A 15,667-nucleotide genomic window follows, 5' to 3' on the forward strand; every position below is an offset into this window, starting at 1 on the left:
TCCATAGTGGATCTAACATAATAGTGTGAGAGTCCAGTCCATAGTGGATCTAACATAATAGTGAGAGTCCAGTCCATAGTGGATCTAACATAATAGTGTGAGAGTCCAGTCCATAGTGGATCTAACATAATAGTGAGAGTCCAGTCCATAGTGGATCTAACATAATAGTGAGAGTCCAGTCCATAGTGGATCTAACATAATAGTGAGAGTCCAGTCCATAGTGGATCTAACATAATAGTGAGAGAGTCCAGTCCATAGTGGGTCTAACATAATAGTGAGAGTCCAGTCCATAGTGGATCTTACATAATAGTGAGAGTCCAGTCCATAGTGGATTTAACATAATAGTGTGAGAGTCCAGTCCATAGTGGGTCTAACATAATAGTGAGAGTCCAGTCCATAGTGGATCTTACCTAATAGTGAGAGTCCAGTCCACAGTACTGGAGCCCCAATAGAAAACGCTCTATAGCCCGCAGACTTTTTGGAGGAAGCCGGCCCAGGATCAACTTTGAATGACAATAAAAGAAAGTCCAAGTGCAAGTCCAAGTCCAGGTCTATATACTTGAAAGATCATTTGTTGCCGTGTTTTTGGTGAGGACGCCATGAAAACATACATTTTGAACCACTCGTTCATGACTTGCCCATCACTATGACTCATTGGCCCCGCCCCTAAATGACGCAAGCTTGGAGGACATGCGCTTTGCGGCTAAGTCCCCTCCTTGACTCCTTGACTCCTTGACTCCTCACATCGCTACTAACTACACTTTACTCCTCACATCGCTACTAACTACACTTTATTCATCCTCCCTGCCAGCATGAACTCGACTCGTCTCAGTCCACTTTGGAGATTTTTAGGCCCGCTTAGCACGCTAGTTAGCTTAGCACGCTAACAAGCTAACAAAGACATGCGCTAGTGATCCAGACGTGACTCAGCAGAGATCAGAGTGTTGTGATTGTGTCAACATGTGCGAAAGAACCATAGCAGAGTACAAAGAGGAACTTTGCCGGACAAGAGAGGAGAACGAGAGACTACGTCAACTACTGGACGCTGTTTGCAACACACAAGTTGTGTTACTCACAACAGGTTTGTTTACTTCTTACTCTCACATCTTTACTAACTTCATATTTAGTTTACTTCTTACTCTCACATCTTTACTAACTTTATATTTAGTTTACTTCTTACTCTCACATCTTTACTAACTTCATATTTAGTTTACTTCTTACTCTCACATCTTTACTAACTTCATATTTAGTTTACTTCTTACTCTCACATCTTTACTAACTTTATATTTAGTTTACTTCTTACTCTCACATCTTTACTAACTTTATATTTAGTTTACTTCTTACTCTCACATCTTTACTAACTTCATATTTAGTTTACTTCTTACTCTCACATCTTTACTAACTTCATATTTAGTTTACTTCTTACTCTCACATCTTTACTAACTTCATATTTAGTTTACTTCTTACTCTCACATCTTTACTAACTTTATATTTAGTTTACTTCTTACTCTCACATCTTTACTAACTTCATATTTAGTTTACTTCTTACTCTCACATCTTTACTAACTTCATATTTAGTTTACTTCTTACTCTCACATCTTTACTAACTTCATATTTTGTTTACTTCTTACTCTCACATCTTTACTAATTTTATATTTCATCATTAACATCATTTCTGCCAGTGGGTGTGTATTAGTGTGGTCTCCATACCAATATTTTGGTACTGGTACCGGTACCAACATGCATTTCGGTACTTTTCTAAATAAAGGGGACCACAAAAAATGTCATTATTGTAAAACCAAATGTTAGTGTACATGAAACTTATGTTTATTATTGTCATTTAGTCCTTCAATAAAATAGACAACTTGTCTTTTAGTAGTAAGTAAACAAACAAAGACTCCTAATTAGCAGTAACATATTGTGTCATTTATACACCTATTATTTTGTACACATTATGAGGGACAAACTGTAAAAATTGATTGTTAATCTACTTGTTCATTTACTGTTAATATCTGCTTATTTTCTGTTTGAACATGTTCTATCTACACTTCTGTTCAAATGTAATAATCACTTATTCTTCTCTTCTTTGATACTCGACATTAGTTGTGGATGATACCACACATTTAGGTATGGATGTGATACCAAGTAGTTGCAGGATCATACATTGGTCATATTCAAAGTCCTCATGTATTTACTGACTTTATAAACATAATATAAATTTAAAAAAAAAACAAAAGAAGATTTTGTGATGCCAAAAAATATTGATGTAATCGTAGTAGTATCGACTAGATACGCTATTGTACGTGGTATTATTACAGTGGATGTCAGGTGTAGATCCACCAATGGCGTTTGTTTATATTGTAGCATCCCGGAAGAGTTGGTGCTGCAGGGAATTCTGGGAATTTGTTCTGTTGTGTTTATGTTGTGTTGCGGTGCAAATATTCTCCCGAAATGTGTTTGTCATTCTTGTTTAGTGTGGTTTCACTATATGGCACATGTTTATGACAGTGTTGTTTAGTGTGGTTTCACTATATGGCACATGTTTATGACAGTGTTGTTTAGTGTGGTTTCACTATATGGCACATGTTTATGACAGTGTTGTTTAGTGTGGTTTCACTATATGGCACATGTTTATGACAGTGTTGGCATTGTTCATACGGCCACCCTTAGTGTGACATGTATGGCAGTTGACTAAGTATGCCCTTCATTCGCTAGTGTGCAGTGTGTTCAAAATGTAGATTATAATATAATTAGTTCATTATCGGGCTCAATGAAACTTCGTTTAGGCTTTGTTAATTATAGACTATATGATTTGTGACTGTTTTATTATGTAAAACGGACCAAACTCACAACAAAAATAACAACAAGATTGATTTTTGAAAAATGATTTTAAAGATTGAAAGTTGCCATCAATCCCACGCGGGTGCTCGGCATTGGATCGGCGTCTATGGTTTTCTTTTTTGTAATCATTATTTGAATAACAATGTCATAAACAATATTACATACTGATCATTAAAAAATAAGTAAGTGGCTTGTAAAAAAAAAATTAAAAAATCAACATTTAAAAAATAAATGAGATGATGGCCATGTGCAGCTGAAATAGGCTCCCCGAAAGGGACAAGCGGTAGAAAAAAAGGATGGATGGGATGGATGGGAGTCAGTGGCGCCCCCGTGCGTCATTCATTGCAATGACAGAAGAGTGAAAGTGATTGAAATTGTGGCCATAATACTCCCTGATTTGTTTAAATATACCCCTTCCGTGTTCATGTTTATATTCTTGTCTCCTTTTACTCCAAGGAGAGCTACTTTTTTATACAAAACATTAATCAAATATTCAAATATCACAGAATGTTTCAAAAGCACTGGTGTAAAAATAATAATAATTGTAAGTCCAGGAAGTGACGTAGTCTTGGCGCATGCGTGAACCGATCGTGTCTTCCGGTAGCGATGGCGTCGTGACATCGACCACCACCGGAATATGTTGGATTTACTTCATTACTTCACGTCGCCTAAACGTTAAACATGATCGACACGGCTGCACACAGCATCCAGCAGTGGAAACGTGGCTTTATTTACGATGAAGGTCCTATTTTTCATTGTTGAAATGAACTCAGCGGTGACGGGCTAGTTGTTTTGATAGCGGCTAAATTAGCATGTCGCGATGCTTTGCACACGGGATCACGTCTGCGCCGAGGAGATGCGCAGAGGGTTGAAACGGCGCTTGTGTCTTCTTCTTTACATCATTGTCCAGCACCCTCTGCTGGTCATATTGTGTACCACACTTATATATTATTTCGGACTTACACACAATAAACATTATAGGACATACACACTATTAACATTATAGGACATACACACAATAAACATTATAGGACATACACACAATAAACATTATTATAGAACATACACACAATAAACATTATAGGACATACACACAATAAACATTATTATAGGACATACACACAATACACATTATTATAGGACATACACACAATAAACATTATTATAGAACATACACACAATAAACATTATAGGACATACACACAATAAACATTATTATAGAACATACACACAATAAACATTATAGGACATACACACAATAAACATTATAGGACATACACACAATAAACACTATTATAGGACATACACACAATAAACATTATAGGACATACACACAATAAACATTATTATAGGACATACACACAATAAACATTATAGGACATACACACAATAAACATTATTATAGGACATACACACAATAAACATAGGACATACACACAATAAACATTATAGGACATACACACAATAAACATTATTATAGGACATACACACAATAAACATTATAGGACATACACACAATAAACACTATTATAGGACATACACACAATAAACATTATTATAGGACATACACACAATAAACATTATAGGACATACACACAATAAACATTATAGGACATACACACAATAAACACTATTATAGAACATACACACAATAAACATTATAGGACATACACACAATAAACATTATAGGACATACACACAATAAACATTATAGGACATACACACAATAAACATTATTATAGGACATACACACAATAAACATAGGACATACACACAATAAACATTATAGGACATACACACAATAAACACTATTATAGGACATACACACAATACACATTATTATAGGACATACACACAATAAACATTATTATAGAACATACACACAATAAACATTATAGGACATACACACAATAAACATTATAGGACATACACACAATAAACATTATAGGACATACACACAATAAACACTATTATAGGACATACATACAATACACATTATTATAGGACATACACACAATAAACATTATTATAGAACATACACACAATAAACATTATAGGACATACACACAATAAACATTATTATAGGACATACACACAATAAACATTATAGGACATACACACAATAAACATTATAGGACATACACACAATAAACACTATTATAGGACATACACACAATAAACATTATAGGACATACACACAATAAACATTATAGGACATACACACAATAAACATTATTATAGGACATACACACAATAAACATTATAGGACATACACACAATAAACATTATAGGACATACACACAATAAACACTATTATAGAACATACACACAATAAACATTATAGGACATACACACAATAAACATTATAGGACATACACACAATAAACATTATAGGACATACACACAATAAACATTATTATAGGACATACACACAATAAACATTATAGGACATACACACAATAAACATTATAGGACATACACACAATAAACAGTATTATAGGACATACACACAATAAACATTATAGGACATACACACAATAAACACTATTATAGGACATACACACAATAAACATAGGACATACACACAATAAACATTATTATAGGACATACACACAATAAACATTATAGGACATACACACAATAAACATTATAGGACATACACACAATAAACATTATTATAGGACATACACACAATAAACATTATAGGACATACACACAATAAACACTATTATAGGACATACACACAATAAACATTATAGGACATACACACAATAAACATTATAGGACATACACACAATAAACATTATTATAGGACATACACACAATAAACATTATAGGACATACACACAATAAACATTATTATAGGACATACACACAATAAACATTATAGGACATACACACAATAAACATTATAGGACATACACACAATAAACATTATAGGACATACACACAATAAACATTATAGGACATACACACAATAAACATTATAGGACATACACACAATAAACACTATTATAGGACATACACACAATAAACATTATAGGACATACACACAATAAACATTATTATAGAACATACACACAATACACATTATTATAGGACATACACACAATACACATTATTATAGGATACACACAATAAACATTATTATTATTATTATTATTATTATTATTATCAACGCTAAGAAAATGGAAATGCTGATTATCGGTCCTGCTCAACACCGACACCTATTTAATAATACCACCTTAACATGTGACAACCAAACAATTATACATCTATTTAATAATACCACCTTAACATTTGACAACCAAACAATTATACACCTATTTAATAATACCACCTTAACATGTGACAACCAAACATTATACATCTATTTAATAATACCACCTTAACATCTGACAACCAAACAATTATACACCTATTTAATAATACCACCTTAACATTTGACAACCAAACAATTATACACCTATTTAATAATACCACCTTAACATGTGACAACCAAACAATTATACACCTATTTAATAATACCACCTTAACATGTGACAACCAAACATTATACATCTATTTAATAATACCACCTTAACATCTGACAACCAAACAATTATACACCTATTTAATAATACCACCTTAACATGTGACAACCAAACATTATACATCTATTTAATAATACCACCTTAACATCTGACAACCAAACAATTATACACCTATTTAATAATACCACCTTAACATTTGACAACCAAACAATTATACATCTATTTAATAATACCACCTTAACATGTGACAACCAAACAATTAAACACTTATTTAATAATACCACCTTAACATGTGACAACCAAACAATTATACACCTATTTAATAATACCACCTTAACATGTGACAACCAAACAATTATACACCTATTTAATAATACCACCTTAACATGTGACAAGCAAACAATTATACATCTATTTAATAATACCACCTTAACATGTGACAACCAAACAATTATACACCTATTTAATAATACCACCTTAACATGTGACAACCAAACAATTATACACCTATTTAATAATACCACCTTAACATGTGACAACCAAACAATTATACACCTATTTAATAATACCACCTTAACATGTGACAAGCAAACAATTATACAGCTATTTAATAATACCACCTTAACATGTGACAAGCAAACAATTATACAGCTATTTAATAATACCACCTTAACATTTGACAACCAAACAATTATACACCTATTTAATAATACCACCTTAACATGTGACAACCAAACAATTATACACCTATTTAATAATACCACCTTAACATGTGACAACCAAACAATTACACAAGGCGACTCGGTAAAGAATCTGGGTATTATCTTATCTTCCACCCGACTTTCTCCTTTGAGTCGCACATTAAGAGTGTTTGTGCGGACATATTGGGACAGCATTGTGGCCAGCTATTAAGTCGTTTTGTTTTCATGGCAAAATTCCACAGTATTCTGGACATCTGTGTCGGTGAATCTTTTGCAATTTGTTTAATGAACAATGGAGTCAGCAAAGAAGAAAGCTGTAGGTGGGAAGCGGTGTATTAGCGGCCGGCTGCAGCAACACAACCAGGAGGACTTTGAGTTGGATAGCAGACGCGCTACCGTGAGTACAGCTTTGGCTTCCAAACATTTGATGGCTTGCCCGTCCGTGCGTGCCGCTATGTGCGTGTCACGTACGCAACTTTGGGGAAATATATGTGCTGTATGAACTTTACGGGGGTGAACGGTACTTTGAGCTGTGGGATTGAGTGTGTTGTGCGGGTGTTTGATTTGTATTGGCGGGTTGTATGGACGGGAGGGGGGAGGTGTTTGTTATGTGGCATATTAAATATAAGCCTGGTTGTGTTGTGGCTAATAGAGTATATATATGTCTTGTGTAGGGCTGAACGATTTCAGGAAAAAATCTGATCACGATTTTTCTGACAGAAATTGCGATTTCGATTTTGACTCACGATTTCTTTTCAAATCAAGCTTCAGTAACAGTAACAGATTTAAAACATGACAAAAAATGATATACCATGAAAACATTAAATGCTATGTAATGCAAGGATGAATACTAAAAGGTAAGAATTGCTTCAAACATGTATTTATTAAGAAACATGCATGTACATTCTCCAAAGTTCTTGACCAACAGCAGTTATTAAAACTAAAGAACTAAAACCAGTACAAAAACCTTAATTATGTTAAGATAAATAAAAAAGTTTAAGTTAAATAAAATACAAAACAATTCCAACACAAAAAGCAATGCTTAATATATAATAAGAAAAACAAAATTCAACAACTTCAATAAAGGAAAAAAAGGATCCTGACCTTATGTAAACAGTCTTATACTCAAGTAGGTAGGTCAGTCTTTTATGGCTCAAGAGAGCTAGCCTATCAACATCTATAGCAGCAATTCAAGTACTTTATTCAACCCTGGAAGAAACCTGAACAATATTTTAAAGTGAAATTGAAAAGTAATGGTAATAAAGAAAATACTATTACAAAAACAAAATGACCCAACCTCTGCCCTTCTGAAAAATATGTCAGACATTAAAATAGGTGGGTCATTCATTTACCGCTTAGCAGCACCCAAATATTGCACATCTATTCTGTTAACAATAGAACATAATATTCCTGAAAACTAGCATTTATCTTTTTTTTTTTTACAAAAACTGACACCACAAGTCAGGGTAAAGTGCAGAACAAACACAATCTAAAAAGTACTTTAACAATAATACTTGCTTCCCTGACATCTCTACATCACTCTTCACAGATTTTTGGTCAAGAAAACTAGCATGTCAACCTTTGATGGTTTAAGACATGAGCGCTGACATGTGACAACATTGCCACTAGCACTAAACAATCTTTCTGATGGTGAACTGGTGGCTGGTATGCACAGAAACTTGCGAGCCAGTTTGCTCAACCATGGAAAGTTAACATTGTGCACTCTCCACCAGGCCAGGGGATTGTCCTCTCCATCAATTGTAGGAGTTATCAGGTAGCTGTTCAGCTCTGCATTAATGGCATCCTCCAACTGCATGGTGGTGGAAGGAGGAGGCACAGACGGTCTGCTCTTGAAGAAGCTGCCCAATGACCGCTTTCCCTTCCCCACAGTAGATGGCTCTGCCTCTGCTGCACCCTGGGGCATGGCCTCTGTAGTGCTGACACGGGCCCTCTTTTCCTGCAAAACACAGAGATGAGAGCTGTCAAAATTTTGCAGGCTGATGTCATTTTGAGCAATTGAGCATTCTATGTAAACATTAAAAAATGCCAATAAATGTAATAAGACATATCACTTGTATTGATGTGGCATTTTGTATTACTAAACTACACATAGAAACAGGACAAGTCACCTTTCGTGCCACCTGTTCCATTTCGATCCTCACTCTTTCTTTGATGTCTGGGACATTCTCTGCTCTTATGTAGTCAGTTTTGAATCTAGGATCAAGGAACGAAGCAATATCTAGTAGCTCCTGTGTGGCTGGGTCGCTGTATTTATCTTCAATATAGCGAAGAGCTCTTGACTTTATGTCCCTGGTAAGATCTGGGTCGTCTTTGTCTACAGTCAGGATCGATGTCCTCAGGAGATGGAGGACTGGCTTCAGGTAGGACACACTTACATAGGCTTCACCGGACAGGGCATCAGTAAACTCCTGAAGAGGGCCAAGGGCATTGTTTAATGACTCAAGGACATCTGTGTCCTGCCAAGTGGGGACCAGGTGACGTGTCTTCTTGTCTTCAGATAGAACCTGAGACAACGCCTTACTCTGCTCCAACACCCTCCCAATCATCCTCTGTCGTGAGCCCCACCTCGTCGGACACTCTGTAATCAGTGAGTGCTCCGGTATCTTCAATTCTTGCTGTGCCTTTTTCAGTGCGGCCTTCTTTTTCCAGCTATGTGAGAAATGTCCAACCAGCTGCTTGCAGAGTCCTGTTGCCCGTTTAACTCTTACATCATCTTTAACAGCATTTTCTGGACAAGAGGGGAAAAAAGAATATAGAAAACCATATTATAGACAACAGAGGGTAAAGCAATAATCAAAAGCACATAACACATTATTCATCATTATTCATCATCTAATATTGATTATAAATCTGTTATTATAATTTTTAATTTGTAAGGGATTTAAAGAAAAACATTAAGAGAAAAACTATACTGACTATACTGAAGGCAACAAGCACCCATCACATTAAATCTGTACCATCATTAGCTACATTCTAGCATGTCTCAAATGTACAAAAATATTCTAAGTAAACAAAAACAAACAACAACAAAAACACAGACATACACACACACACACACAGACAGAGACAGAGACAGAGACACACACACACACACACACACACACACACACACACACACACACACACACACACACACACACACACACACACACACACTTACCAATTGCAAGATGTAGCCTGTGGCCAAAACATTGAAGCCTGGTCCACTGATTAAGCTGCACAGCTTTGACGACGTTTGCTCCATTGTCAGTTGTGATGCACGTCTGGTCCTCCTCTTTCAGACCCCAGCTTGCTAGACACTCTCTTAATCCGAGGGCGATATTCTCTCCTGTGTGATCCATGGGAAAGTATGCTGTCTGCAGGCAGCGACTTTTCAACTCAAAGTCGTCATTTATGTAATGCAAGGTCAAGCTAAGATACGGTTCGCTTGTTCTGCTTGACCACATATCGGTAGTTGTGGCGTAATAAAGCACATTTTTCACCTCTCTTTCCACTTTTTCCTTGCACTCGGCGTAAAGCTGTGGGATGGCGACCTGGTTGAAATAGGTGCGGGAGGGAATCTTGTATCTTCTGTCCAGCGTGTGGAGGAGGTTTTGAAATCCCTCTTTGGTAACGGTGTTAACAGACACCATGTCTTTGCCAATGTAGTGTGTTATGGCGGTCGTTATCTCCTTGTGTCTGCGGCTGCTCTTCTCATAAGGAGTTATACTGGCAAACGACGCTGTAATTGTGGTATGTTTGCTACAATGGGCTGAATCGCTCGGGGTTGACTTTTCACCGGACTTTTTGGTCATACATTCGTCGTGTAACTGCCGGTGGTGATTTTTCAAGTGCCGGAATAAATTAGTCGTGTTGCCTTGGGATGTGGCGACTTTGGCCCGACAAGTTTTACAAAGTACCTGTTTCTGATGCACATCTGAAGTTTCGAAACCGAAGTAGTCCCAAATGACAGACGTGCTGCTCTTCTTCTGTATTAAAACTAAATCCTCCTCCACTTCTGACCCGGCGGCAGCAGCCATTTCCTCCAGGACGTTTGTTTCTTCACCAAAGTTGTTAGTGGGCGTGTACGCGGTAGCCTCGTCAATGGCCGCCTCTGATTGGTTAGCGTGACGGCATGCCCTGCTCACAAGTAGTTTACCACTTCTGATTGGTGAGTTTGACAAGGCATGAGAGTAGCACGAGCAGGCTGCATATACACAACAGACATGTCAGCCAGGAGAGCTAAATAACGTTCGTCTAAAACCGAAGCCTTCACGATCTCAAGATTGAGACTTCTGAAATCGCAATTTCGATCTGAAAACGATAAATCGTTCAGCCCTAGTCTTGTGTTTATTTACTGTTGTAGTCATTCCCAGCTGAATATCAGGTCACCCCCGCCTCTCACAGCATCTTCCCTATCTGAATCGCTTCCACTGCCCTCTAGTCCTTCACTCTCACTTTCCTCATCCACAAATCTTTCATCCTGGCTCAAATTAATGGGGTAATCGTCACTTTCTCGGTCCGAATCTCTCTCGCTCCATTGTAAACAACGGGGAATTGTGAGGAATACTAGCTCCTGTGACGTCACGCTACTTCCGCTACAGGCAAGGCTTTTTTTTATCAGCGAGCAAAAGTTGCCAACTTTATCGTCTATTTTCTCTACTAAATCCTTTCAGCAAAAATACGGCAATATCGCCAAATGATCAAGTATGACACATAGAATGGATCTGCTATTCCCGTTTAAATAAGAACATTTCATTTCTTTAACAGTCCAGTTGTGATGGATTGAATGCCCTGAGAATTATACTGCACATTCTTTTGTAAATGCCACAAAATAACATGTAGTGTTTTGTTAATTTCTAGCCAAACAATATTTACATTTTATAGATATTTTCAAAGCAGCCCTCTGGCACCTCATGGGGGGACCCGTAAGCTCTGGGCCTCAATATTAAGGTGGAAAGTGGTTCAATTGAATTGTAAGATGTTTATGAAAAAAAAGAATTTTTGTGCAGTTTTAAAGGCCTACTGAAATGAAACGGGAATAGCAGATCCATTCTATGTGTCATACTTGATCATTTCGCGATATTGCCATATTTTTGCTGAAAGGATTTAGTAGAGAAAATCGACGATAAAGTTCGCAACTTTTGCTCGCTGATAAAAAAAAAGCCTTGTCTGTAGCGGAAGTAGCGTGACGTCACAGGAGCTAGTATTCCTCACAATTCCCCGTTGTTTACAATGGAGCGAGAGAGATTCGGACCCAGAAAGTGACGATTACCCCATTAATTTGAGCCAGGATGAAAGATTCGTGGATGAGGAACGTTAGAGTGACGGACTAGAATGCAGTGAAATACGTATTTTTTTTCGCTCTGACCGTAACTTAGGTACAAGCTGGCTCATTGGATTCCACACTCTCTCCTTTTTCTATTGTGGATCACGGATTTGTATTTTAAACCACCTGGGATACTATATCCTCTTGAAAATGACAGTCCAGAATGCCAAATGGACATTCACAGTGACTGAACATGTAAATACACGATTAATAATATTCAGCTTTGCGAAGCTAAAAAAATAGAAGCTAACCTAGCTGCGTAGCCAACGTGATAGCATAGCAGTCTCAAATGCAGATGGAAACTAAATTAAAAAAAAACCTGACTGGATGGATAGACAGAAGATCAATAATACTATTAAACCATGAACGTGTAAATACACGATTAATAATATTCCGCTTGGCGAAGTTAAAAAAAATAGAAGCTAACCTAGCTACGTAGCCAACCTGATAGCATCAGTCTCAAATGCAGATAGTAACTAAATTTAAAAAAAACCTGACTGGATGGATAGACAGAAGATCAAAAATACTATTAAACCATGAACATGTAAATACACGATTAATATTATTACGCTTGGCGAAGCTAAAAAATAGAAGCTAACCTAGCTACGTAGCCAACGTAATAGCATCAGTCTCAAATGCAGATAGAAACTATATAAAAAAAAACCCTGACTGGAAGGATAGACAGAAGATCAAAAATACTATTAAACCATGAACATGTAAATACACGATTAATAATTTTCAGCTTGGCGAAGCTAAAAAAAATAGAAGCTAACGTGATAGCAGGTTCAAATGCAGATAGAAACAAAATTTAAAAAAACCCTGACTGGATGGATAGACAGAAGATCAAAAATACTATTAAACCATGAACATGTAACTACACGATTAATAATATTCCGCTTGGCAAAGCTAAAAAAACAGAAGCTAACCTAGCTGCGTAGCTAACTTAGATGCGGCGGCGGGCGTTGTACGCTTTTGACGACACCCCGGCCGCCATCAGAGTCGGCAAGAAACATATATTTCCCCAAAGTTACGTACGTGACATGCACATATCGACACGCACGTACGGGCAAGCCATCAAATGTTTGGAAGCCAAAGCTGTACTCACGGTAGTGCGTCTGCTATCCTGCTCAAAACACAACGCAACCTCCTGGTGTTGGTGTTGCTGCAGCCATCCGCTAATACACCGCTTCCCACCTACAGCTTTCTTCTTTGCAGTCTCCATTGTCCATTAAACAAATTGCAAAAGATTCACCAACACAGATGTCCAGAATACTGTGGAAATTTGTCGAAGAAAACAGAGCTGTTTGAATTTGGGTCCAAACACTTCCCTTGCCCTCGTGACGTCACGCGCATACCTCATCATACCGCCACGTTTTCAAGCGGAAGTTTCCTGGGAAATTTAAAATTGCACTGCAATGTTAAGATGTCATCATTGATATATAAACTATCAGACTGCGTGGTCGCTAGTAGTGGCTTTCAGTAGGCCTTTAATGGACGTTTTGAGGACTTAAAATGGCTGCCAGTCATATATTCCCATGATGATAGTATTGTATTTCTGTGTAAAGCTAACACTGTACGCTCACGTTACTTCTCAACCAGTCACAGTTGATGCTAATCCACTTGTTTCTTCTCCTTTTTACCTAGCGGGAAAGCAAAAGTGAATCCACAAATAACCGAATCGTGAAACCCGAATTGGTAAAAATCGTATAAATGTGTCTTCTTGTGTCCTGCAGACGCCTGTGAAGAATATCTTCCGCCCGAGCAGCAGGCGGGGTCCTGGCAGCACCTCCACGTGAAAGAGGAGGAGCCGCAGCCCCCCCACATGGAAGATGACGAAAAGCCGCCGCTCTTAACAGGGGACGACAAGAGACACCTCGTCAGTGTGAAGAGTGAAGATGAGGAGGTCAAAGTTGAAAGTGAGGAGAAGAGAGAGGCGGAGCCTCCAACAGAAGGTGAGAGAGACCACTGTGGAGCACCACCAGCAGACAAGATGTTAGCTCCACCCCCACATGGTGAGGACACGACGTCACACACTGAAGATGATGCAACACGTCACGCTGACAACACACACTTGACGTGTTCTCACTGTGACAGAACCTTTAAATACCCCAGTCATCTGAAAATACACATGAGGGCGCACACCGGAGAAAAACCCTTTTCCTGCACAGAATGCGGTAAAGGCTTCTCGCTAAAAGGCAACTTGACACTACACCTGGGGACGCACACTGCAGAAAGACCTTTTACCTGCTCAAAATGTGGTAAGGGTTTTTTACTGAAAAACAACTTGAAAGTACACGTGCGGACGCACACCGGAGAGAAACCTTTTCCCTGCTCGGTCTGCCTTAAAGGTTTCACACAAAACATCGGGCTGACGTCACACATGAGAACACACCCTGGAGGGTCACGGGCGGACAAGATCTCGGCGCCACTGTCACACGTTGAGGAGACGACATCTCACTCGGCTGACACTGATGATGAAGACTCTAAAGACGACGCGACACGTCACACCGACAACACACGCTTGACGTGTTCTCACTGCGACAGAACCTTTAAATACCCGAGTAATCTGAAAAGACACGTGAGAACGCACACTGGAAAAAACCCTTTTTCGTGTTCAATCTGTCGCGAAACCTTTAAGACTTTGGGGGATCAGAAAAGCCACGTGAGAACACACGCAGGAGAAAAACCCCTTTCATGTTCAATCTGCGGTAAAGACTTCACTCAAAGGAACCATTTGAAAACCCACATGGGAATACACGCCGCAGAAAATCCTGTCTCCATCTCACGTTTCGACACAAATCAATGTTTAAAGTCACGCACGAGAATACACACTGGAGAAAAACCATTCAAGTGCTCTATCTGTGGTAAAAGATTGACCCGGAAGACACAATTAATAAGCCACACAAGAATACACACCGGTGAGAAACCTTTTACGTGTTCAGTCTGCGGTAAAGGTTTTACACAGCGTTGTGTTTTGAGGGTACACATGAGAATACACACTGGGGAAAAACCTTATTCATGTTCAATCTGTGGTAAATATTACACCCGGAGGCTACATTTAAGAGCACACATGATGATGCACGCTGGAAAAAAGCACGTTTCCTCTTCACGCCGTGGTAAAGGTTTCACTCGGGTTAACGAGTTGAGAGCGCACATGAAAACACACACTGGTGGAAAAACATTCACGTGCTCAATTTGTAGTAAACAATTCCCCCAGAAGGCATATTTGATAAAACACGCAAGAATACACACTGGAGAGAAAC

The 15,667-nt window shown here is 38.0% G+C and overlaps 2 protein-coding genes across 6 annotated transcripts in view; one reads left to right on the plus strand and one right to left on the minus strand.

Moving 5' to 3' along the window:
* The first annotated feature begins 686 nt into the window (after window positions 1-686).
* Window positions 687-15,667, plus strand: part of LOC133640425 (gastrula zinc finger protein XlCGF57.1-like) — an 18,984-nt gene continuing 4,003 nt past the window's right edge. For 2 of the 5 annotated variants that reach the window (XR_009824142.1, XM_062033828.1), the window contains exons 1-2: window positions 687-1,081; window positions 14,138-15,667. The exon at window positions 14,138-15,667 is cut by the window's right edge. Coding sequence is in view for 4 of the 5 variants with exons in the window: in XM_062033828.1 (XP_061889812.1) it covers window positions 961-1,081; window positions 14,138-15,667 (1,651 nt within the window). In the remaining variant the exon portion in view is untranslated. The remainder of the gene's footprint in view (window positions 1,082-14,137) is intronic. The other 3 variants (XM_062033831.1, XM_062033832.1, XM_062033830.1) reach the window with 2 other exon arrangements.
* Window positions 7,755-11,291, minus strand: LOC133640769 (E3 SUMO-protein ligase ZBED1-like). The gene is made up of 3 exons (XM_062034359.1): window positions 10,257-11,291; window positions 9,205-9,824; window positions 7,755-9,032 (listed from the first exon to the last, which is right to left on the minus strand). Exons 1-3 carry the CDS (start codon window positions 11,113-11,115, stop codon window positions 8,619-8,621), a joined length of 1,893 nt encoding a protein of 630 aa, XP_061890343.1. The 5' UTR covers window positions 11,116-11,291; the 3' UTR covers window positions 7,755-8,618.

The sequence above is a fragment of the Entelurus aequoreus genome, linkage group LG23 (assembly GCF_033978785.1).
Source record: "Entelurus aequoreus isolate RoL-2023_Sb linkage group LG23, RoL_Eaeq_v1.1, whole genome shotgun sequence".
In the NCBI taxonomy this organism is placed as follows: Eukaryota; Metazoa; Chordata; class Actinopteri; order Syngnathiformes; family Syngnathidae; genus Entelurus; species Entelurus aequoreus.

Coding starts and splice junctions, on each gene's coding strand:
- LOC133640769 (XM_062034359.1), bottom strand. CDS start 11,115: ATGGCTGCTGCCGCCGGGTCAGAAGTGGAGGAGGATTTAGTTTTAATA. Junction 9,825..10,256: donor CAGGCTACATCTTGCAATTG/GTAAGTGTGTGT, acceptor CCTCTTGTCCAG/AAAATGCTGTTAAAGATGAT. Junction 9,033..9,204: donor TGGAACAGGTGGCACGAAAG/GTGACTTGTCCT, acceptor TGTGTTTTGCAG/GAAAAGAGGGCCCGTGTCAG.